The 26,218-nt window shown below is 43.2% G+C and overlaps 1 protein-coding gene across 1 annotated transcript; it reads right to left on the bottom strand.

The window, feature by feature from the left end:
* Positions 1-1,823: 1,823 nt before the first annotated feature.
* On the bottom strand, positions 1,824-25,134 carry IFT46 (intraflagellar transport 46). The gene is made up of 12 exons (XM_080642919.1): positions 24,916-25,134; positions 24,110-24,206; positions 20,204-20,283; positions 16,582-16,712; positions 13,749-13,823; positions 13,508-13,601; positions 12,932-13,060; positions 11,918-12,039; positions 11,493-11,559; positions 2,991-3,051; positions 2,698-2,783; positions 1,824-2,269 (listed from the first exon to the last, which is right to left on the bottom strand). The coding sequence occupies exons 3-12, from the start codon at positions 20,246-20,248 to the stop codon at positions 2,174-2,176; spliced, it is 906 nt and encodes a 301-aa protein (XP_080499045.1). The 5' UTR covers positions 20,249-20,283; positions 24,110-24,206; positions 24,916-25,134; the 3' UTR covers positions 1,824-2,173.
* Between the last annotated feature and the right edge of the window lie 1,084 nt (positions 25,135-26,218).

The raw sequence follows: 26,218 nt of genomic DNA, 5'->3' as shown, positions 1-26,218 counted from the left end.
TAACCAATAAGTTAGGGAGGAGGTACAGTTGATCCTCATAATTTGAAGATTCCATATTTGTGAATTCACACACTCGCTATACTTTATTTGCAATCCCAAAGCCAATGTGTGCAGTGTTTTCGTGATTATCTGCAAACATGCTCAAGCTGTGAAACTTAAAGGCTGCCCAAGGCCCCCCAGAGCCCCTGGCTCCAGCTCTCACATTGTAAACAGGGCCCTTTTCAAGGTCTATCCAACGCACAATTTTGCTTGGTGGTGACTTGACTGTTTGAAATGGCCCCGGGCATGGTTCCGAGCGGCTGTCTAGTGTTCCTAAGTGTAAGAAGGATGTGATGTGCCTGGTGGAGAGAGTGTAAGACAAGTTTCACTGGACAAGTGCTGGTGGCTGTGAACTCAATGAACCAATGGCTAGTAGATGAAAATGTTGTGACCAGAGGCACAAAGGAACCTACCCCCATATTTCCCCAGGAGCAATGGTTCAGTATTTGTTAATTCAGTGTTCATGGTGACTTACAGAACAGAACTACCATGAATAACAGAAAGCAACTGTATCTATCAGTGCTGAGTCTCACTCAGCTCTAGTCAAAGAAGCCAATCTGATGGTTCCTTAAAAGCCTAGTGGAGAATCTGAGTTCCCAACACATTCTGCTTCTCTTTTCCCCTATGAGTTACATGTGAGCATTAATGAACTCCACCCGAGAGCATAGCACCTGGTCCAGATATGGTGTCAGGGGGAGGCCTGAGCTCTAAAGCTCCTGCTTCTCACATTCAAGCATATTGTGAACATCACAGTTGGTTTAAGAGTCTAAGAAATGACTCCCCTCCTTTCTACTTGTTTATCATGTATGTTAGGCTAACAGTGTGGCATTTTAATGTAATTTTTCCCTCAATCAATTCTTGCCCCACCTTCCCCCATTATCCAGTTCCTCAAGCCCAAAAACCTGGGAGTCATCCTTGATTCTTTCCTTTCACCTCCCACATCCAATCTATCACCACATTTTGTTGGTTCTACCTTTCCTGGTTATTTCTGTTGCCTCAGCCCCAACCCTCTCCCTTCTATACTATGCTTTATATGCTGGATTTTCCTGCCAGCTCTTAATTTCTGGCAATGGGAGCCCTGGCAAGGCGTGAGAGATGGGAGGAAGACAGGCAGCCATTGCTCTCTGCAGCAGCCATTGCTCTCTGCAGACATGCATGAGGTCTGTGCATCAGCCGTGCTCCCGTGTGGCCCCTCCACTGCCACTCCAGACACTGTGCACCTCTCCCTGCACTGCAGTGGGTGCCACCCCTTTAACCTACATCCCTTCAGCACCCTCTACCCTCCCTTTTGTTTTTTCAGCCCTTCCAATACTTTTGTAACCAATTTCCCATATTTAACACCCTTTGTTGGAAGTAACTAGCATGTTTTCTGACTTCCTGGCTGGAGCTTGGGGGATATAACCCCCAAATACTTCCCAAATCTACCCAGGTACTACTGCCACAACTCCCACTCTAACCCCAGGCACAGTGCTCTCTCCCCTGGGCTCCTGCACAGTGAGGCTCCTGAGGCCACAGCCAAGCAAGCCTGGAGCTAGATAGGCAGGTGGGCCTAAGGCAGCAACAGTCACTGGAGAGAGACCCACAGAAAAAACGAGTTCTGGGAGAAAAATGGGTCCCTCCCCTCCACTGCCAAGCTTGGATGACTGGTGTCTGCTTTTATTCCACAAAGTTGTTTTGCTTAAACTATTAATCATTGAAAGCCTATCAGTAGGCCAAATTCTTTCTCTCTCTGCTTTATGCTCAGTCTGCCTTTTCTTTCTCATATTATAGATAGAACAGCAGGATAACCTGAAAGATAAGAGCATTTTATTTGTAAAATCTTTGCCAACTCACTTAAGAATGAAAGAAAATAATTCCATTGCTGTAAGAACATCTTTTAAACTTCTCTTCTAACCTGAACATCCTAGGGTCCCAGAAATTGCAGTTTGTCTAATCAAATCCCCCTGGTGGTAGAGGTACAAGCTTCCCATAGGAAGGAAATGAGTGTGTGCAGGGCTTTCCGGCAGGGAGGGTGGCAGGGCATATACTGCCCGAGTCCAGGTGACACAGGCCAGGAGCCAGGGGGCTGACGACAGCATCCCCTCCACTGGGCTGGAGGAGCGGCTCAGCCTTGAGACCAAGTGCGGGAGGTGCCTCAGCTGAAGGTTATTGTCTCTGCGTCTCCGGCTTGGGAGGTGGGCTTGGATGGAGGGGTGAATGCTTTCTTGCCTTCAGCTAGAGCTTTAAAATGCTGTGAGGAAAGAGAGGGAACATGGAGTGTTTGGAATATGCTAGTTGCTACATTTCAGCAAGAACTAACCTCTTTACAACCCTTTAAGCTCCAATTTTCTCCCAACTGTACTTTCAAAACAATTCCTTGGTGTTGTCTTTGAAAAACAGCTAGAAATTTGTCCTGCTTCCTATAAAAATAAACCCCTTTTCCTTTCCTTCCTGCTTCTATTCAATAGGCCACTTGGCTCTCCTGTAAGAATGAGTATCCTCTGTAACTTCAGCAAAAGCCCACGTCTCCTCCCCTCCCTCTTCCTTAGAAGCCCCGCCTGCCTGTTGAAGGGGAGTGGGCAGACAGCCTCCCTGGTCCCAGGATGCAATCAGAGCCGACTCAGAACAGTGAGAAGGCAGCAACACTCTCTACAAGTCCCGCTCTAGTGCTGGACTTACCTGCGAGTTCTTGAATTCGGAGTAGAGGGAAAAGAGCAGGTGGAGAGACTGGATCCGACTCTTGTAGATAGGAATGTCTAGGATGGCTGAAATCAAGACCTCCCATGAGCAGAACCAAACAAAAACCTATGGCTTATGGGGCACCTGTGTAGGAGAGCCAATCCCCTCCCAGATGGGATGTGTTACCATGGCTTTGGGAGTTAAACATCCAGCAGGTAGTGGCACAAGCCCAAACATGACCCTTCAGTGCGTTTTTCCAGGGACAGGGACAAGGAAGGGCTGGGACAGCTTACCGCAGATCATGTCGATGTACGCCGCCAGGCTACAGTCGATCTCTGCCGTGGGCAGGCTCACCTGGGAGGGGCAAAGGAGGGGCCCAGGTCAAAAGCTGACTCTCTGAAAAGAGCTGCTACCGTAAGTCACATGTATTGTGGGCTAAATGGTGTCTCCCCCCCCCCCCCAAATCCATATGTTGAAGTACTAACCCCCCATCACCTTAGAACATGACTGTTTTGGAGATACAGTCTTAAAGAAGATAATTAATCATTAGGATGGACCCTAAGCCAGTATGACTGGTGTCCTTATTAAAAAAGGAAATTAAGGCACGGACACATACAGAGGGCAGACCCTGCGAAGACACAGGGAGATGGCCAATAAGAAAGGTTCTGGGAAAAAAACAACTGTGCTGACAACTTGATTTCAGATGTCGAGCCTCTGGAAGTGTGAGAAAATAAAATAAATCTCTGTTGCTTAAGCCTCCCAGGCTGTGGTACTTTGTTATGGCAGCCCTAGCGAATAATACAACATGCGTATTTTTTTTCTCTGATCAGTAAAATGGAATTGGTCCTATTCATTAACCACCAAAGTAGCACACGATCTAACAGAACCAAAAGATTTATAAGTAAAATATACTGCCATGCTACCCTCCTGTGTGTATTTGTGTAAAAGAAAATACTATGCTATGTCCAAATATTAATAATTACTTGGCATTAAAAGGCCTAATGGTCCTTGGCCACCAAAGGAACAAAAACCTGGACATGACATCCCAGGTGACAGGCTCTGGATCTAAACAAGTAATACTGTAAATTTAAAAACCATTAACTTCTTAATCCCTGACCAGTTGAGTGTCAGCCTTTGGACTGAAGGGTCGTGGGTCCTCAGCCATCCAGATCTTGTGTCTGCCTTTCATTAACGTTTTATAATTTGTTTGTTTTTTAATATTACCAATTTCTTATTAAATTTATGCCAGTTTTTTTTAATATATTTTATTGATTTTTTACAGAGAGGAAGGGAGAGGGATAGAGAGTTAGAAACATCAATGAAAGCAACATCAATTCAGCTGCCTCCTGCACATTCCCTACTGGGGATGTGCCTGCAACCAAGGTACATGCCTTTGACTGGAATCAAACCTGGGACCCTTCAGTCCGCAGGCCGATGCTCTATCCACTGAGCCAAACCGGTTAGGGCTATGCCTGTATTTTTAAGTGAAATCTTTATTGTTGAAAGTATTACATATGTCCTCCTTTTCTCCCCTCTGACCCTTCTAGCCCACCCCCACTCCCTGCCCAGGCCTTTACCACCCTACTGTGTCCATGGGTTATGCATAGATGCATACAAGTTCTTTGGTTGATCTCTTCCCACCCGCCCACCCCCACCTTCCCTCTTAGATTCCACAGTCTGTTCTATGCTTCTATGTCTCTGGATCTATTTAGTTCATCAGACTATTTTGTTCATTACATTCCACATATGAGTGAGATCATGTGATACTTGTCTTTCACTGACTGGCTTATTTCACTTAGCATGATACTCTCCAGGTCCTTCCATGCTGTCTCAAAGGGTAAGAGATCCTTCATTCTTACTGCTACATAGTATTCCATGGTATAAATGTACCACGACTTTTTATCTACTCATCCACTGATGGGCACTTGTCTGTTTTAAGATCTTAGCTATTGTAAATTGTGCTGCTATGAACATAGGGGTGCATTCATTCTTTCTGATTGGGGTTTTGGGTTTCTTAGGATATATTCCCTGAAGTGGGATCACTGGATCAAATGGCAGTTCCATTTTTTAATTTTTTGAGGAAACTCCATACTGTTTTTCGTAATGGCTGCACCAGTCTGCATTTCCACCAGCAGGGCACGAGGGCTCCCTTTTCTCCACATCCTCATCAGCACTTGTTGTTGCTGGTAGCCATTCCGACAAGTATGAGGTGATACCTCATTGTTGTTTTAATTTGCATCTCTCTGATGATCAGTGACTTTGAGCATTTTTTCATGTGTCTCTTGGCCATCTGTGTGTCCACTTTGGAGAAGTGTCTATTTATGTCCTTTACCCATTTTTTAATTGGATTGTCTTCCTTTTGTTAAGTTGTATGAGTTCCTTATATATTTTGGATATTAACCCTTTATCAGATATATCATCGCCAAATATGTTCTCCCCTAGAGTGGGCCCCCTTTTCGTTTTGTTGATGGTTTCTTGTGCTGTGCAGAAGCTTTTTATTTTGATGTAGTCCCGTTTGTTTGTTTTCTCCTTAGTGTTCTTTGCCCTAGGACCGTGGTCGGCAAACTGCGGCTCGCGAGCCACATGTGGCTCTTTGGCCCCTTGAGTGTGGCTCTTCCACAAAATACCACGGCTTGGGTGAGTCTATTTTGAAGAAGGGGCGTTAGAAGAAGTTTAAAAATTTGGCTCTCAAAAGAAATTTCAATCATTGTACTGTTGATATTTGGCTCTGTTGGCTAATGAGTTTGCCGACCACTGCCCTAGGAGATGCATCTATACAGATATTGCTATGGGAGATGTCTGAGATTTTGCTGTGTAGGATTTTTATGGTTTCCAGACTTATATTTAAGTCTCTTATCCATTGTGAGTTTATTATTGTGTATGGTGTAAGCTGCTGGTCTAGTTTCATTTTTTTACATGTATCTGTCCAATTTTCCCAACACTATTTACTGAAGAGACTGTCTTGCCTCCACTGTATATTCTTTTTAAGTAGAAATAAAATAGATGCCCCTAAATCTCTCTTTTGAAGCAGGAAGCCCAATCAGGACAATACTAGAGGTAGTGTGGTACACAGAGGAAGTGTGATTTCCCTGTATCTCTTCTGGGCTTAGTCCCAATCCATGTACAGTGACCAGCATGATAACTCTGAATGTGGTCCAGTGTGGGAGCAGTCAATTCAACCATGGTGTAGTCACTAAAGCAGGGGTCCTCAAACTACAGCCCACGGGCCACATGCAGCACGCCGAGGACATTTATCCGGCCCGCCGGGTGCCGCTGCCTGTCCTGCTTAGCAGCCGACTCGTCCCGGGCCTGCAGTGTGCATAGGAATTTGTTCACAGTTGTGTGTTTTTTAACTATAGTCCGGCCCTCCAACGGTCTGAGGGACAGTGAACTGGTCCCCTGTTTAAAAAGTTTGAGGACCCCTAAACTAAAGCATCCAGACCCATTTGGTCATTCTATTTGCTACTATGTATAGAAGAGAGAGAGAAAGAGAAAAATATCTATGTTGGAGAAACACATTTTCTAGTCAATTATTTGCAAGATCCTGAAGTGATTATTTTCTATTCTTTTTTTAAAAAATATATTGGTTTTTTACAGAGAGGAAGGGAGAGGCATAGAGAGTTAGAAACATCGATGAGAGAGAAACATCTATCAGCTGCCTCCTGCACACCCCCTACTGGGGATGTGCCCGCAACCAAGGTACATGCCCTTGATCAGAATCGAACCTGGGGCCCTTCAGTCATCAGGCCGACGCTCTATCCACTGAGTCAAACCAGTTAGGGCTTCTATTCTTATTGGTAGGCATTTATCTGTGGGTTAAAAATACTTGGTCATTTAAATACTTGGTGATTTATTAGTGTGTTAGGGTTGCCATTACAAAATATCACAAACTGGGTGGCTTAAAAAAGATAAATTTATTTTCTCAGTTTGGAGGCTGGAAATTTAAGATTAAGGTGTTAGCCCAGGCTGGCATGCTCAGTAGTTGGAGCACTGTCCCTCGCATCAAAGGGTCTCAGGTTCAATTCCTGGTCAAACGCATGTACCTGGATTGCAGGTTTTTTAAAATATATTTTTAATTGTTAACAGTATTACTGATGTCTCCCATATGCCCCCCCTTACTCCCCTCCTCCCAGCCCCTACCCACCCCCAGGTCTTCACCACCCTATTGCCCATGTCCATGGACTATGCATATAAGTATAGAAGTTCTTTATCTCTTATTATCCCCCCCACCCCCACATCAAGGTATGTCAGCCTGTTCCATGCCTCCCTGCTTCAGGTCTTATTTTGTTGGTCAATTAATTTTGCTCATTCGATTCCACAAATAAGTGAGATCATGTGATATTTGTCTTTCTCAGTTTGGCTTATTCCACTTAGCATAATATTTGCAGGTCCATCCATGCTGTCCCAAAGGGTTAAGAGATTCCTCTTTTTTACAGCTGTATAGTATTCCATAGTGTAAGTGTCCCACACCTTCCTTATCCACTCATCTACTGATGGGCACTTGGGCTGATTCCAGATCTTAGCTATTGTAAATAATGCTGCTATGAACATAGGGGTGCATATATTCTTTCCAATTGGTGTTTTGTGGTTTTTAGGATATATTCCCAGAATTGGGATCACTGGATCAAATTAAAAAATGGTGTTCCATTTTTAATTTTTTGAGGGAACTCCAAACTGTTTTCCATGTGGCTGCACCAATCTGTATTCCCACCAGCAGTGAACTAGTGAACACTAGATAACACATTACTTTTCTCCACATCCTTGCCAGCACTTGTTGTTTATTAATTTTTTTATGATAGCCATTCTGACCAGTGTGAGGTGGTATTTCATTGCGGTTTTCATTTCCATTTCTCTCATGATTAGTGACTTTGAGCATTTTTTCAGGTGTCTCTTGGCCATTTGTATGTCCTCTTTGGAGAAATCTCTATTCAGGTCTTCTGCCCATTGTTTAATTGATTGTTTGTCTTCTTTTTGTTGAGTTGTATGAATACTTCATATATTTTGAATATTAACCCTTTATCAGATATATCATTGACAAATATGTTCTCCCATTCAGTGGGTTCCCTTTTCAATTTAATAGTTTGTGGGTTTTTTTTGCTGTGCAGAAACATTTTATTTTGATGTAGTCCCATTTGTTTATTTTTTTCTTAGTTTTCTTTGCCCTGGGACAGCGGTCACCAACCTTTCAGATCTCACGGACCACCAGTGGTCTGCAGACCACCATTTGGCGACCGCTGCTTCAAACGTTTCCTTAAACCAGCGTTCGCCAACCTTTTGGACCTCACAGACTACCGGTTGGCAACTGCTGCCCTAGGAGATGTATCTATAAACATACCGCTATGTGAGATGTCTGAGATTTTAACTGCCTATATTTTCTTCTAAGATTTTTATGGTTTCATGCCATACATTTAAGTCTTTTATACATCTTGAGTTTATTCTTGTGTATGGTGCAAGATGGTGGTCTAGTTTCATTTTTTGCATGTGTCTGCCCAGTTTTCCCAGCACCATTTTTTGAAGAGACTGTCTTTACTCCATTGTTTGTTCTTGCCTCCTCTGTCAAATATTAATTGACCGTAATGGTGTGGGTCAATTTCTGTGGTCTCTGATCTATTTGTCTATATGCCCGTTCTTGTGCCAGTACCAGGCTGTTTTGGTTATAATGGCTTTGTAATATAGTTTGGTATCTGGTATTGTGATCCCTCCTACTTCATTCTTCTTTAAGATTGCTGCAGCTATATGGGGTCTTTTATGGTTCCATATAAATTTTTGGAATATTTGTTCTAGCTCTGTGAAGTATGCCATTGGTATTTTAATAGGGATTGTGTTGAATCTGTAGATTGCTTTGGGTAGTATAGACATTTTAATTATGCTAATTCTTCCAATCTATGAACACAGTATATTCTTCCACTTGTTTATATCTTCCTCTATCTCTCTTTTTTTTAAGATTCTATTTTATTTATTTTGCTAATCCTCACCCAAGAATATTTTTCCATTGATTTTTAGTGGAAGAGAGAGAGAAAGAGAAAAATATCTATGTTGGAGAAACACATTGATTGGTTGCCTCCTGCACATGCCCCGACCAGGGCCAGGAGGAGCTTGCAACTGAGGTATGTGCCCTTGACCAGAACTGAACCTGGGACCCTTAGGTCCATAGGCTGATGCTCTATCCACTGAGCCAAACTGGCTAGGGCTCTATTTCTTCTTCTCATTACAGCAGTCCCTTTAGCATTTCTTGCAGTGCTAGTTTAATGGTGATAAACTCCTTTAGCCTTTTTTTTGTCTGGGAAACTCTTATTTCACCACCTATTTTTGAATGATAGCCTTGCTGGATATAGTAATCTTGGTTTTAGATCCTTGCTTTTCATTACCTTGAGTACTTCGTTCCAGTCCCTTCTGGCCTGTACTGTCTGATGACAAATCAGCTGACAGCCTTATGGGAGCTCCTTTGTAGATAACACATTACTTTTCTCTTGCTGCCTTTAAGATTCTCTGTCTTTAATTTTTGGAATTTTAATTATGATGTGTCTGGGCGTGGGCCTGTTTGGATTCTTCTTGCTTGGGATTCTCTGTGCCTCCTAAACTTGTGTGACTTTTTTCTTAACCATGTTAGGGAAGTTTTCTGCCATTATTTTTTCAAGCACATTCTTTATCTCTTGCTCACTTTCCTCGCCTCCTGGCATACCCATTATATGAATACTAGAGGCCCAGTGCACGAAATTTGTGCATGGGGGAGGGAGGGTTCCTCAGCCCGGCCTACATCCTCTCGCAATCTGGGACCCCTTGGGGGATGTCCGACTTCCAGTTTAGGCCTGATCCCGCAGGGCCTAAACCGGTAGTCAGACATCCCCCTCACAATCCGGGACTGCTGGCTCCTAACCGCTTGCCTGCCTGCCTCATCACCCCTAACCCCTCGCCTGCCTGCCTGCCTCATCACCCCTAACCACTCTGCCTGCCTGCCTCATCGCCCCTAACCCCTCTGCCTGGCTGCCTGATCGCCCCTAACCACTCACCTGCCTGCCTCATCGCCCCTAACCACTCGCCTGCCTACCTCACCGCCCGATTGCCCCTTCTTGCCTTCCTGCCTCATCGCCCGTAACTGCTCGCCTGCCTCATCGCCCCTAACCACTTTGCCTGCCTGATCGCCCCTAACCACTCTGCCTGCTTGCCTGATCGCCCCTAACTGCCTCTGCCTCAGCCCCTGTCATGGCAGCTTCATCTAGAAGGACGTCCAGAAAGTTGTTCGGCTGTCTGGTCTAATTGGCATATTATGCTTTTATTATTATAGATTTTTACGTTTCATGCTGTCCCACAGCTCTCTTAAGCTGTCCTCCTGTTTTTTAATTGTTTTCTCTTTTTGGTTCTCTGACTGAATCATGTTTTTCTACCCTGTCTTCTAATTCACTGATCCAATCCTCAGCTTCTCCTAATCTGTTGTGTATTCCTTCCAATGTGTTCTTTTTAAAAATATGTATTTTTATTGATTTCAGAGAGGGAGGGAGATAGAAACATCAATGATAAGAGTCATTGATCAGCCGCCTCCTGCACACGCCCTACTGGGAATTGAGCCTGCAACCTGGGCATGTACCCTGACCAGGAATCAAACTGTGACCTCCTAGTTCATAGGTTGACACTCAATCACTGAGCCATGCTGGCCGGGCTCCAATGTGTTATTAGTCTAGCTCATTCTTTATTTCCAAGGCCCCACGTAAGTTTGGTTTGCCCAGCCTGTGTTCTCCTGAAATCCTAGTGTGCCAGGTTAAGGACCTCTGGTCTTTTTTCACAGTTGCTATACCTTTTCTCATGCTGTTGAGCATCTTTGCCATTATTATTCTGAACTCTCTATCTGATAAGTTTCTTATCTTCATTTCGTTTAGCACTTCTTCTGGAGAATTCTCTTGTTCTTTCATTTAAGGGTTGCTTTTTTGTCTCCCCATTTTGGCTGCCTGTTTGGGTTTGTGTCTATGTATTAGGTAGGTCTGCTACAATGTCCAATCTCTACTGCAGGACAATGTCAGACACTGTTTCTGACTGGCCCTGAGTCCCCTGTTTGGAGCTATCAGCAACCCACAGCTTGTGGATCCCTCTGCTGGGGCTGGGTGACTTTGGAAACTATCCAAATGGCTACCATAGAAAGGACCAAGGTCTGCACCAGGCTCTGCTTTTCCTAGCCCCGGGCCCAGAAGGAGATCAGGCAAAGACTCAAAGCCTCCAGAGACCTGCCTCTGCCTGCAGGCTGATGGTTCTATTCTTGTATTTTTGAAATTTGGGGTACTTAAAAATAGCATAAATATCTCTGTGGAAAAGTAGAGTCTAAAGTAATAATACAGGAAATATATATACATGCTTACCAATAGGTATATGTTACAATGTTCTTAGAAATATTATCATAATATTATAGTAATATTTCATTTGTAATAACCCAAAACTGGAAACTATCCAAATGGCTACCATAGAATGGATAAGTAAATTGTCACATATTCAAACAATGCAATATCACGTAGTAATGTGAAAAAAAAGACAACAATGTAGGAAACAATATTGATGAATCTCCACATGGATGAATATAGATGAGCAAAAGAAATAGGACACAAAAGAGTTCAATTACATTTAGATAAAATACAAAATAACAAACCTAATCTATGGTATTAGAAATTAGGAAAAAAAAAAAAAAGGCAGAAAAGAAACAAAAAAGAAAGAGAAAAAAGAAATCAGGATGGTGGTTATGTTGGGACATCTGAGCATGAGGGGAATTCTACATTGCCATACTTTCTTAGCTCCTGCTACCTTCCACTCACCTTGCCCAAAAGCTCCTCAAACTCTGGGGACCATTCCTGCATCAGCGTGTCAATATCAGGCATGGGTCTAAGAGTAGAGAGATAAATATGAACAAAAAACATGGACAGGTGACATTAGCAATCTCTGGGTCAGTATATTTAGGATGAAGGGAGGTCCTCAATCTGGCACATTAGGATTTCAGGAGAACACAGTCTTGGCAAATCACACCTAACCTGGACCTGGGGTTTGAAGAAGCTGGCTAAGTAATACCAGATAAATCATAATCTTGATGCCTGTAATCTCAGCCAGTAGCTACCACGATCCACAGGACCTCCGGTTGATCGAATATGTCCCCAGCCTTTGGGCTCTCTTCTCAAAAGCAGTGGGTTTCCACATGGTGAAGGCTGCCATGGGTAACAGTGGTGAAGAAGGTAGCATTTCTTACCTAGTATAGTGTACAGTTGCAGGGGGCTTAGAACGATGTAACTCAGAGATGCTCTCAATCCATGTGTCAATGGCTTTGGGATTCTTTTCTGCATCTTCCAGGCTCTTTATTTTCATGTGTTGCTAGAAAATCAAGGGGAAAGCCTGACTCGTGGCACTGAAGTAGCTCTCATTTTCACAGAGTGATTCATCATACGCTGCTGCTATTTCATACACAAAGTAGCTGATGAAAAGGGAGGCCTCACGGCAGCCAAATGAATATTATAGGAAACCCTGATAAAATTTTCTAGAGCCCCAGGAAAGAAGGAGGTCAATAAGATAGGGCTGACCATACTGAGTATCATTTCACACCTACTGGGATAGCTACAGTAAAAAAGAGAGTAGCAAGTGCTGATGAGAATATGGAGAAATGGTAACTTTCATTCATCACTGGTAGCACTGTAAAATGATTCAGCCACTTTGGAAAACAGTTTGGCAGTTCCTCAAAATATTAAACAGATACCATATGGCCTAGTAATCCCACTCCTACATGTATATCCAAGAGAAATAACAATATGTGTCCATGCAGACACTTGTACATCTTCATGGCAGCATAATTAAGAAAAGTGGAAACAACTGGTGAGTGGATAAACAAAATGTGATGTTTCCATACAATGGAACTATGTTCCGCCATTAAAAAAAAATGAAGTCGTTACCAGGGTCTAGGAGGAGCAGGGGGAAATGAGGAGTGACTACTAATGGGTACACGGTTTCTTTCTGGAATGATGAAAATGTTCTTAGATGATGATGCTTCTACAGTTCTGTGAATATACTAAAAATCACTGAACTGTACAATTTTAAAGGGTGAATTTTATGGTAGGTAAATTATATCTCAATAAAACTGTTATGTAAAAAATAGGACTGTCCTAAAACCACAGCCATCGCTTTTAGTAGGCAGTAAATCAACCTTATACACACCAACAAGGCCTCCACTCTGGCCCTCTCCCACTGGTCCTGTACTATACTAGCATCTTACTGTGATGTTGTGCTGTTTGGAATTCTCTGTCAACCAGAGTGAGAGCACTGTAGGGTCTGACTGCTTTGTAGAAGGCTCATCTAATACCAAGAGGCCAAGGTTGTCAGGCTTCCCATCAGGACGTGGGACCTGGTTAAGAGAAAAGTGAGAAAACAGAGAAAAAAAATGAGAGGGACATAAAAAGGCCATGCATCCTGTTTCCAATAAGCTCAAGAGGAAGAACTCTTCTGCTTCATCATCGTTACTAGTATCAAAAAGCATGCCTGTCTGCCATATTGCACTAAAATCCTACCTAAAAAACATACATGATCTACAGGACCTTAAATAGAAAGCTGAAGTCATGGATAATTAGGCGGCAAATATATGACAATTTTTAACATATAATGAGATAATCAAGTATTACCTAATAGCGATGAATATAACATGGAGTAGAGAGCAAGGTTAAGAACTTTAATGAAATGAAGGATATATATCAAGGTAGCCAATGCTTGTCAAGAAAATTAGTGGAACTGGTAGAGTAATAGAGGTGTCAGAAGAAACACCTCTGGACTCATTTTTAGGATGTTCTGACTGTACCTTTAAGAATGCATCAATATCCCCAACAGCTGGGATAAAATCAGGAATGAAAGGTTTCAGTTTGTGGTCCAGGTCTATCAACTGAGGTGTATACCTAGGAGATAATGCCAAGGGAAGATGGAAATAGAAACTTACTTTACTATTCAGGTTTTAAAAATCTAAGGAGAATGGCCTTGTTTCAGACTAGAGGCAGGAAAGGGCATAGGGCCTGGGGGTTATGGAAAGAAGACCTAATACTCACCTACTTATATATTGGAAGAGTTCTTTAACCTCAGCAGAAACTGGCAAATGCTCATAATCTGCAGGATCATAGGCCCTGGGGAAAGAAATATAGGATTCCACCCAGAGAGGAGCAGATGCCGCCCAGCCCTGGTTCAGCCCCTGTGCTGCTACACTCATTGGGCACAGGACTCGGAACCTAGATTATGCTCCACCCACTCTGCCTTTCCTGGATGGTTTGCAAGGTGAATTTAAAATTTATTAAAATCAGCCCTAGCTGTTTTGGCTCAGTGGATAGAGCATTGGCCGGCAGACTGGGTTTGATTCCAGTCAGGGGCACATGCCTGGGTTGTGGATTTGATCCCCAGTGGGGAGCGTGTAGGAAGCAGCCGATCAGTGATTCTCTCTCATCATTGATGTTTCTATCTCTCTCTCCCACTTCCTTCCTCTCTGAAATCAATAAAAATATATTTAAAAAAATAAAATTTATTAAAATTAGCTCTGTTATCTCTGACAATAAAGAACAGAGCTACAGAAAATCCAAAACATAATTTTTAAACATTTTAGAATATAGCAGAAACATCACTAATGAGAGAGAATCATTGATCAGCTGCCTCCTACATGCCCCCTACTGGGAATCAAGCCTACAACCTGGGCATGTGCCCTGACCAGGAATCAAACTGTCAACTCCTGGTTCATAGTTTGACGCTCAACCACTGAGCCACATCAGCTGGGCCTCCCCTTTTTTGAATGAAAGGGATGAAGAAAAAAGATAGAATGAGATTTTAATTTCTGGCATGAAAATAATTTGCCTCAAGAAAATAAGTTATTTTTACAAATACATTTTTCACAGTATTATTTATAGAAGTAAAAAATTAGAAACAAAATATCCAACAATCTAGTGATGGTTAGGTATGTTCAAGTTGAATATTGCATGGTTACTAAAAAATACTTAGCTCTAGTTGGTTTAGCTTAGTGGATAGAGCGTCAGCCCTTGGACTAAAGGGTCCCAGGTTTAATTCCAGTCAAGGGCACGTACCTCGGTTGCAGACTGGATCCTGGCCTTAATCGGGGCACGTGCAGGAGGCAACCAATCGATGTGTCTCTCTCAGATCCATGTTTCTCTGTCTCTCCCCCTCTTTTCCACTCTCTCTAAAAATCAATGGAAAAAATATCCTCAGGTGAGGATTAACAACAACAACAACAAAATATTTGTATTGACACATGAAATGTATACAATAAAAAATAGAATATATATTAATTATAATTAAGTAAAATGCAATGAACATTGACAAAGCATATAAATAACTTTGAAAGTTATTAATAAGGTCGTTCCAGGGAGAGTTGCTTAATAAAAAATCAAGTAGATTAATGACTTAAAGTTTACATTTCCTTAATTATAATTAAGGAAGTAAGTTGGGAAGCATGAAAAGTCAGTATGGTATTAAACATTTGCCTCATTTAATTAATGTCAACCTGCAGGTAGATAATGCAAAGGTAAGTTAACTATTTTTATTTTTATTTAACTACTTTAATAAATGATGCATGCATATGATACAAAATAAAAGGTACAAAATGCATACAATGAAAAGTTATGTCTCCCTTCCACACCTGTCCCTTTGCCACCAAGTTCTCCTTCCAAGAGTAACCATTATTATTAATTTCTAGTGTATCCTACACATAGCCTATGTAATGTTTGTTTTATACATATGGTAGCAAAGCATGAACACTTCTATACCTTTTAAAAATTTAATAGTATCACTTGAAGATTGTTCTTTTTTGTTGTTGTTTTTGTTTTGTTAATCCTCACCCGAGGATATTTTTCCAATGGTTTTTAGAATGGAAGGGAGGGGGAGAGACAGAGAGAGAGAGAAACATGACGTGAGAGAGACACATCAATTGGTTGCCTCCCCCACACGCCCAACCAGGGCTGTGGATTGAGACTGCAACTGAGGTACGTGCCCTTGGCCGGAATCAAACCTGGGAGTCTTCAGTCCACAGGCTGATGCTCTAGCTAGAGGTCCTCAAACTTTTTAAACAGGGGGGTAGTTCACTGTCCCTCAGACCGTTGGAGGGCCGGACTATAGTTTAAAAAAAAAACTATGAACAAATTCCTATGCGGACTGCGAGCTCGGGACGAGTCGGCTGCTAAGCAGGACAGGCAGCGGCACCCGGCAGGCTGGATAAATGTCCTCGGCGGGCCGCATGTGGCCCGCGGGCCGTAGTTTGAGGACCCCTGCTTCACTGAGCCAAACCAGCAAGGGCTTGGAGATTGTTCTTTACTAGTGCAAAGAGTGCTGCTTATTGTTTTCCATGGCTAGATAAAGTTCTACTGACTGGTTATATCATCATTTATTTAACCGGTAATTATATTTTAAATGGATGGGTCTTAGAATCCACTCTGATTAAAACCTATAGGGATGGGTCATGACTAATCTACCAACAGGGTTTAGAACAGGGCGAGAGGTTTTGTACTTCAGCATCATTCAGGAATGTTTTGCCTCGTGTGGGCCCCTGAAGAACCTGTCCATAAAGGATCTGAGCTTAGTTTTCTACTCCTGTGCACGTGTTTTCCTTGCTAAATAGAAATGCTTTGGTATGTACATAAATTTATTTTACCCCAGAATGTACTCCACAAAGTCAGGGACCATCTTTTGGATTTACTCAGCAAATCCACATGACCCGAGTCCACACAGTGCAACTCAATGAGGCAGTGGATCAGAAAAGAATGAAAACTCATTCTATTGGTTTCTGAGACACATAGAAATCCTAAATAGAGATCAAAAGAGATGCGGGGGCTTCACTTTTAACTGATACCCTCCTAGTGCATGTTTTGAAGAAGGTGCTTTCCTCACCCTTCTAGGGGGGCTCCATGCTCTTCATCATCATCATCTTCATCTGAATCCGTTTCTGATGAGTCATCATCATCATCGTCATTTTCACTAAAGCCTTGTTGAGGCGTCAGCTGCAAGGTCTTCTTCTTCTCCTGGGAGAGGGCAGAGCAGGCGAGAGAGACCCAGGCAAGGAAACTGGAGTGAACCTATGTCGTTTTCTCCCAGGACTCGAACCCATCCCTCCTTCCTGGCGCCACATCAGAGAGAAGGCAGCACTCCCCGAAGGGCCTCGATACCGTCTGCTCCTGCTGACTACACACAGTCCCCACTTTCTACAACCATATTCTAGTTCTCTGCTTGAGGTTCAGGCATAAATTTTATCCAATATCTATCTATCTGACCTGTTATTTAGGCGACCCTGAGACCTCTGCATAAACTACCCAGTAGATTCAACCCTAAAACTTGGTAACTTTTGGAGAAAGGCACCTCTAAATTGTTATTTTGGAAGGAAATGGGGAAAAGTGAAGTGTGAAGACAAACTTTAGGAGATCTTAATATTCAGAGGTCCCAGGGAGGAAATCTAGTATTTAATTTGCAAGACTGCCCAGAGTAAGCTGCTTGTAACTAACAGAAGAAGGAAGTTCATGACCAGCCCTGCGCCTGAATTCTGATCAGCAGTTCCAGAGACTACAGGTTCCTGTCTCCATTCCCTTCAAAGGCTAGCTAACTGATACACTGTCCCTTCCCTTCCCCATCAGTTACACGCAAGGATTAGGCCCTGGCTGGGTGGATCAGTTGGTTAGAGTATCATCCTGATACACCCAGGCTGCAGGTTCAATTCCCAGTCAGGGAGCATATAAGAATCAACTAATAGGTGGAGCAACAAATCAATGTTTCTCTCTCTAAAATCAATCAATCAATAATTTTTTAAATACAAAAAAATGCAACGACTATACATTGTATCTCAAGATAAGAGACCCTTCTGTTATTGGCATTACAACCTACCTTTCTGAGCTTCAGGTTCTCTATGTACCATCCCACCCTCTCAAGCCCACGAGAAGGGGTCTGATGGTGCTTGGGGCTTGGAGGGGCAGTTGGGATGGGGTCCCTATCTTTGCCTCTGTGGCCTGGAGCCTGTGAAGTGCCCTCACTTAGGACTTGAAGGATGACCAATTGGCCCCCTTTAAAAGTAGATTTTGAAAGCTTGATTTCCAGATGCTATATGGCTTATACTAAGGTTAGTAGATTTTTGGTTCTAGTTTTTAAATTATTTAACACTAGAGGCCCGACGCACGGAAGTTTGTGCAAGAGTAGGCCTTCCTTCCCTCAGGCACTGGCTTCCCTCCAGCACACAGGACCCAGGCTGCTTCCCTCCGGCCTCCAGCAGGCACCCGGGACCTGGGCTGCTTCCCTCTGGCCCCCGGCTTCGTCCAGAAGGACACCCGGAAGGATGTCCAGTCTAATTAGCATATTATCCTTTTATTATTATAGATTTTTTTCATGGTAAAGCAGCTACTGGCACATAAAATTGTGAGACATTAAAGAACATCAAAAACTGCTTTTGGGCCGAAACCGGTTTGGCTCAGTGGATAGAGCGTCGGCCTGCGGACTGAAGGGTCCCGGGTTCGATTCCGGTCAAGGGCATGTACCTTGGTTGCAGGCACATCCCCAGTGGGGGGTGTGCAGGAGGCAGCTGATCGATGTTTCTCTCTCATCGATGTTTCTAGCTCTCTATCCCTCTCCCTTCCTCTCTGTAAAAAATCAATAAAATATATTTAAAAAAAAAAACAAAAAAACTGCTTTTGGGCCCAGCCGGCATGTATCAGTGATTGAGCATCAACCTATGAACCAGGAGGTCACAGTTCAATTCCCACTCGAGGCACATGCTGGGTTATGGACTCAATCCTCAGTGTGGGGAGTGTAGGAGGCAGCCAATTGATGATTCTCTCTCATCATTGATGTTCCTATCTCTCCCTCTCCCTTTCCTCTCTGAAATCAATAAACATTTATTTAAACACACACACACACACACACACACACACACACTGCTTTTGGTCACAGCACAACACAGATTTATTATACATAGCCTTGGGTATTTTTTTATAACATAGCGTTATACAAATGTCTGAAAAATGACTCTGTGGGTTAGATGTTAACACAGCACACTATTAAAAACAGCACACTACTCACAAAGTGGGGCTACCTTAAAATGGCACCTCTCGGGCCTTTTACGTAATCAGTCTGTATCACCATAACTTTCTGTGCTGCTTCAAATGTTCTCCCTCACAGAGTGGTAAAGGCTCTTGTTCTTCACGGACAGCTAACCTGTGACCAGTGGACCACGGGCTAAGGCTGAACACAGTGGTGCTAAAAGAGCACACGCACAACCTTAAGGCCTTACCTGGCTTAGAGCTGTAGGCATCTTTCTTTCTCTCAGAAACAGTTCAACAAAGAACAACAACAAAGTGACATCTGGGTCTTAAGACTTCAAAATTAAAGTCTCTTTCACAAAATATTGACAATAAACAAATGCCTAAAACAATGACTCCAAACTTGCTTTATAAAGAAAATTACTTGGGCCCGGCTGGCGTGGCTCAGTGGCTGAACATCAACCTATGAACCAGGAGGTCACGGTCCAATTCCCAGGTTGTGGGCTTGATCCTCAGTGTGGAGCGCACAGGAGGCAGCCGATCAATGATTCTCTCTCATCATTGATGTTTCTATCTCTTGCTCACTCTCCCCTTCCTCTCTAAAATCAATAAAAATATATCAAAAAAAAAAAAAAAGGGAAAGAAAGAAAATTACTTGGAGTGCTTGCTAAAAATATAAACCCCCATGCTTTTACCTTCAAGACTCTGATTTGGTTCTAGATGGGGACTGGGAATATGCGTTTTAAAAATTAAGTGTCTCCAGCCCTAACCAGTTTGGCTCAGTGGATAGAGCGTCGGCCTGCGGACGGAAAGGTCCCAGGTTCGATTCCGGTCAAGGGCATGTACCTTGGTTGCGGGCACATCCCCAGTGGGAGGTGTGCAGGAGGCAGCTGATCGATGTTTCTCTCTCATCGATGTTTCTAACTCTCTATCCCTCTCCCTTCCTCTCTGTAAAAAAATGCAATAAAATATATTTTAAAAAAAAATTAAAAAAAAAAATTAAGTGTCTCCAGTTGATTCTTATGATCAGTAAAGTTTGCAAAACACTGGCCTATGTTATATGAAATTCCTCACCAGAAAGTCAGCGGCAGCCCTGGCTGATGTGGCTCAGTTGGTTGGGTGCTGTTCCTACCTGGAAAGGTTGCAGTTTTGATTCCCCATCAGGGCACATCCCCAGGGTTACCTGTTCGATTACCAGTAGGGGGAGGGCAGGAGGCAGCCAATCGATGTTTCGCTTTCCCATCGATGTTTCTCTCTCTCCCTTCCTTTCTGTCTAAAACTCAATTTCTAAAAATTTTTTTTAAAAAGTCAGCTGTAATAGTAGTCTTTATTCCTAAAGGAGAGTCCAAAATCTTAAAGGTTTTTTCTTCCCGATTATCCTCCATGAGCTCAAAGGTGCCAGACCACTGAATGCTTACTACTGAACTGGTGTCAACTGCAACTACTAAAAAGACAAAGCAGAAGTTCCACAAGAAGCTTGGGCTCTACCGCACCTTGTTGTTTTCCTCTTCATACTCATCACTGCTGTTGTCAGCCATAGTCTTGTTTGGAAGATGGGCAGAACGAGGAAGTCCTTAGAAGAAAAGTTTTCCCTTTAGGTTATTGTTAAAAGAATTGTTAAAGACAAATAATTTTCAGTTTATGATATTTTATAATCTGACCACAGTTTAGATGAGCATCTAGCTACAAGATAGGAGACTGAACCCTAGCCATGGCTCAGTCAATTCAATTCAAACATGTATTTACTAAGCATTCCTGTGCTTCAGGCACTGGGTCAGACATTATACTAACTGATTATTTGCTGTTACATAAATAGTATAAAATCTGCCGTTAGTTTACATACACATTTACAAAATGAGGTTAGTAATTAATAAAGTGAAAGGAGTACTGGATTTATACTCAAGATACTGAGTTTGAAGGACAATTCTATCACTTGGACAAAATGACCACTTCTCTGGGTCTCAGCATTCCTATCTCTAAATGAGGTCTGTAACACCTCTCACTCAGAAATGTTGTAAGGATCAAATGAAAGAACTTAGATGAAAGAAACAGACCCAGCTCCTGTCAAACATTAGTCACAAATATAAATCTGAATCAGCCTGGCCAGTGTGGGTCAGTGGTTGAGTGTTGATCTATGAACCAAGAGGTCACGGTTCAATTTCTGGTCAAGGCACATGCCCAGGTTGTGGGCTTGATCCTCAGTAGGGGGTGTGCAGGAGGCAGACAATCAATGATTCTCTCTTATCATTGATGTTTCTATCTCTCTTTCTCCCTTCCTCTCTTTCTAAAAATCAATAAAAAGGTATTTTAAAAAATAAATCTGAATAAGTGCCCTGTTCATTGAATATTCTGAACAATTAACCAGATGTAAAATATTAACTGGCATGATTTCTAAATCAAATAAATGCCTATTAATCACCACTTTCCAGCCTACTAAATTACCCAAAATGAAAATGAATTATGCCCACAGCTGCCATGATTAAAAACATGGTTGAGTCAAAAACCTGGGAATCTAGGTGTGTGTGTGTGTGTGTGTGTGTGTGTATCTCCAAAAGATTAAAAGCATTGACTCAGATATATGTATGCTAATATTCATTACAGCATATTCACAAATTCACAATAGCCAAAAGATGTAAATAACGTAAATGTCTAACAGCAGATAGATAAACAAAATGTGTTTATATAGACAATGGAATATTATTCAGCCATAAAAAATAAGGATATTCTAACACATGCTACAGCATGAATGAATCTTGAAAACATTATGCTAAGTGAAATAAGCCAGACACAAAAGAACAAATATTGTAAGATTCCACTTATGTGTACCTAGATGCTGGAAGCAAATTCCAGCAGGGCATAATAAAATGCAAGAAGTTCATCAAAAGGCCTATGAACCTCGGGGCTTCAGCAGGGCTGAAGATCTGCATATATTATTGCCTGCTGACAGAGAGCTGAAGGCAGTTCTCCCAACCTGATAATCTTTTACTGTTTACCAAACCTTACCTTTGATATGTATATCTACATTGCTATAGGGAAAATGTGTGAATAAAAAGCCCTGGGTACAGAGATTCAGAGAGCTTAGTTACTAAAGCTGAGCCTCCTTTGGCTCCCCCACAATGCCTTCCAAATTTATATTTCATGTCTAGTCTCTTTATTAATTTGTGTCGCAGCCCTTTCTCCAGATTCCTGAACCCCAGTAGATGGGGATAAGACCCCGGCACCTAGAGTAGGCAAATTCATAAAGACAACATAGAATAGAGGCTACCAGGAGCTGGGAGGTAGAGGGAGATGGGGAGTTATTATTTAATGTGTACAGTTTCTGTTTAGGATGGTGCAAAAGTTCTGGAAATAGTGAGATAGTTATGAAATATAAATTTACTTAATGCCACTGAATTGTATACTTAAAATAGGGTTAAAATGGTAAATTTTATATCTATAATAATAAAAGGGTAATATGCTAATTAGACCAGACGTCCTTCTGGACATCCTTCCTTCTGGACAAAGCCGCAGTAGGCAGGGGCCAAGGCAGAGGCAGCAGAGGCGGCAGAGGCCATGGCAGTGGCGGCGGCGGCGGCAGCGGGCAGGGGCCAGGGCCAGGGCCAGGGCCAAGGCCCTTGCACGAATTTCATGCATCGGGCCTCTAGATAGGTATATTTACCACAAAAAACAAACAACCCTAAATGTCACCCTTTGTTCCTAACTCAAAAGCCAAATCCAATCCATAATCAAGTCTTAGTGATTTTTAAAATATTTTTATTGATTTCAGAGAGAGGCAGGGAGAGGGAGAGAGACAGATAGAAACATCAACAATGAGAATCATTGATCGGCTGCTTCCTGCACGCCCCACACTGGGGATGAAGCCCACAAATCAGGCATGTGCCCTGACTGGGAATAAAACCGTGACCTCCTGGTTCATGGGTTGATGCTCAACCACTGAGCACACCAGCCAGACAAGTTTTAGTGATTTTTCTTTATTCTCAGCTTCCTCACAACATACAAGCCACTATCACCTCAACTCAGCCATTGCAACAGTCCTTGCAGCTGCTTCCTCCTTTCACCTTTCCACCCATTCTAGGGCAGCAGCACAGTCTACAGGGCTCTGCTTTCTGCTGCTGCCTCCCTCTGCCTCCCGCCTGCTTGTTTGTTCTGATATCACTCCCTCCCACCACATGCTGGTCCCTTTCAAGTCCTCAAATTCTTTCTGGCATTAGGGCCTTTTCACATTTCATTTGCTGTTCTCTTTTTCTGGCCTACTTTTCCTCACTGTCTGGATCCCCCCCATCTTTCAGTCTCAAATGTCACCTCATTAGCCCATCCCTGATACCCTATCAAAAGTAAATCCCAGCCCTGGCCAGTTTGGCTCAGTGGATAGAGCATCAGCCTGTGGACTGAAGGGTCCTGGGTTCGATTCTGGTCAACGGCACATCCCCAGGTTGCAGGCTCAATTCCCAGTAGGGGGCGTGCAAAAGGCAGCTGATCAATGATTCTCTCTCATCATTGATGTTTCTCTCTCTCCCTCCCTCTTCTTTCCTCTCTGAAATCAATAAAAATATATATTTTAAAAAAATAGATCCCACTCCTCACCATTATTCTCCCTAACATCAAGCTCTTTGCCTCCATCAATGCATTTACCACATTTGTATGTTCGTTTATTCATTTGTCATGTCTCCCATTATTACAAGCCTCAGGATGGCAGAATCAATGTCTTTTAATACCTGTATGTGCAGTGCCAAGCATAATGCTGATGCACAGGTATGAATTCAAAAATGCATTGTTGGCCCTAGACAGTCTGGCTCAGTGGATAGAATGTCGGCCTGAGAACTGAAAGATCCCAGGTTTGATTCCCGTCAAGGGCACATGCTGGGGTTGTGGGCTTGATCCCCAGTGGGGGACTTGCAGGAGGCAGCTCATCCATGATTCTCTTTCATCATGGATGTTTCTATCTCTCTCTCTTCCTTCCTCTCTGAAATCAATATATAAAATGCATTGTTGAATAAATGACAGTGTCAGGTACTCTTAAAATATCCCATTGATATTTTTATTGAGATTGCAGGTTAAGGGCAGGTTATTGAAGCATCTTCAAAAATGAGCAAAACCATTTTAATAAATTAAAACACACACACACCATGAACCCCCTGACCATGAACAGAGCAGTAGCATAAAGTAAATGGCAGCTGGGAATACTGATCAGGCTGGAGGAGACCCTGAAACCAGGAGGCTGTGTTTTCTTCCCCCTTAACTAGTTACAACACAGAAACAATGGCCAGTGAAGAAACTTAACTCTGAAAGTGGACATTTGCTATTACAAAACAGAAACTTCTTGGAGACAATCATCAATCCATCCTGCTCTTTGTTCTGAGGACCATTTTTTTTTCCTTTCCTCTTCATTCCTCTCTTACCTCTGTATCTTGGGGTTGGAGTATAAATACTTGCAACCTCTTCAGAGTCGTTAATCTCTAGACGCTCATCATATGTCTGGTTTTCAACAATCTTGGTCTAAGCAAAAGGAGACATGGTTACAGAGCTCATATGATCGGACACTACACACTCTGTGGAGAGGTGCACTGATCCTCTTCCTTACCCAAGACACCCACTTTCGCCCCCATTCACACCCTCCTTAAGGCTTCTTGGCCCGAGGTCAAGCAGGTAAGTCAATCTGCTGCAGCCCTTGTAGGAACTGCGGACAGGCTGGCTGAGGACGGAGGGGCCTGGAGAGAACAGCAGCTGACTTCTGACCAGCTCCCCAAATGGTTAACACCCACTGCAGGGGCATAAGTTTTCCTTGGTGGGTGGCGGCTCTCTCCTCGCCTTCCACCGTTTCCCGAGGCTGTGGAGGTTTCCCAGGGAGGCTGTACCGGCTCTAGGAAGAGATCTGTCTCTGGGGTTCCCTCGTTTACCGGACGACAGGGGCACTCCAGTTTCTCAGTCCCATCCAATAATCCTGAGAGCATCACCCCATCTCCACCCCCCATCTCCGTCTTGCAGGCTTGCAGGTCGAATCCCCCTTAAGTTTTGGGGGAGCCCCTTAAGTTTTTGGGGAGTAAAAGAAGCAGGATGATAGTGAGTGGCGTGAGAGAAGGGAGTCAAGGAGCAGTTGTAACGGAGATGAGCAACATTGGGGGGTTATTGGAAGGAGGGAAGGGGCGTTCCCCTAAATTCCTCCTGCGAGGGAGAAAGGCAGTCAGTCCTCTGTCTGCCAGGTTACCTGGAGCCCCGCTGAATCCGTCTCCTCTGTCTGGAAGGAACCCCGGCCTGCGGCTGGGGTCTCGCTCCAACCTTGACCAGGCCACTTGAGGGGCTCCACTCGGAGACACCCGCCTACGGTCCGTGGTCGGTCGCTAGGCAAAAACAAGTAACTCTCAAAACTCGCGGGACTTGCTTTCACTCTCGCGAGACCTTCTCTCCACTCGGGCGCGTCCCAGCTCTGCCCGCGCAAGTGCTGAGGATGGAGACCGACTCGGAAACAGCCTCTCTAGGCGATCGGGGAACCACCTGTGGTCTATGGTTTTAGGAAAGGCGCCTGTGTCGACACCCTGCGGTCACGGGTGGGAAGCCGGGTGAGGGTAGGTTCATAGAGTTCGCTTTTCCATCTGGAAATACATTTCCTCATAAATCGGTCCAAAGAGAATTTAAGCCAAGTCTTTAAGGAATAGTCCCACGACTCTTGGTACATTCTCTTTAGCATTTATATTTCATTATAGTCCTTCCCATGCATGGTATGCCATTGCATGGGACATACTTATACTAACAAATTACTTGTTATTTATCTGAGATTCCAATTTAATCTGGTGTCTGTATTTTTATTCGTAGAGAAAACTGAGCTTCTTTAGGGCAGGGTCTGTGTCTAATTAATTTTAGTACCTTTATAGCATCAGTGCATTGCATAAATTAGGTGCTTTAAAGGTACTCATGGGGTGGGTGAAGGAATGAGTGAATGAAGATGTAAGAAACAAATATTTCAAAACTACAGCCATAGTTACTTTTGGGAGTCAGAGAGAGAGAAATAAAGAAAAGAAGATTGGAAATTTGACCCTGAATACCTGCCAGAGGTAAGTGTCAAAACGGTTTTAAAAAGGAAAATGAGCACTGGCTGGATAGCTCAGTTGGTTAGAGCATCATCCTCATACACAAGGTCCTGGGTCTGAAACAACCAATGAATGCTTGAGCAAGTGGAGCATCAAATCGATGCCCCTCTCTCTCTCTCTCTCTCTCTCTCTCTCTCTCTCTCTCTCTCTCTCTCGTCAATAAATTAAAAAAAAAATTTTTTTAAAGAAAGGAAAATGAGGGACACTTCTTCTGAGACTTCTGTTTAAAAATGGAGCTGCAGCCCTAACCGGTTTGGCTCAGTAGATAAGAGCGTCGGCCTGTGGACTGAAAGGTCCCAGGTTCGATTCCGGTCAAGGGCATGTACCTTGGTTGCAGGCACATCCCCAGTAGAAAGTGTGCAGGAGGCAGCTGATCGATGTTTCTCTCTCATCAATGTTTCTAACTCTCTGTCCCTCTCCCTT

The sequence above is a fragment of the Plecotus auritus genome (assembly GCF_963455305.1).
Source record: "Plecotus auritus genome assembly, chromosome: 9".
NCBI classification, from domain to species: domain Eukaryota; kingdom Metazoa; phylum Chordata; class Mammalia; order Chiroptera; family Vespertilionidae; genus Plecotus; species Plecotus auritus.
Note: the sequence above shows the minus strand (reverse complement) of the source record. Positions and strands in the feature narration are given on the sequence as shown.

Coding starts and splice junctions, on each gene's coding strand:
- IFT46 (XM_080642919.1), bottom strand. CDS start 20,248: ATGGCTGACAACAGCAGTGATGAGTATGAAGAGGAAAACAACAAG. Junction 13,061..13,507: donor ATATTGATGCATTCTTAAAG/GTACAGTCAGAA, acceptor TCTCTTAACCAG/GTCCCACGTCCTGATGGGAA. Junction 2,784..2,990: donor GTACATCGACATGATCTGCG/GTAAGCTGTCCC, acceptor TCTTGATTTCAG/CCATCCTAGACATTCCTATC.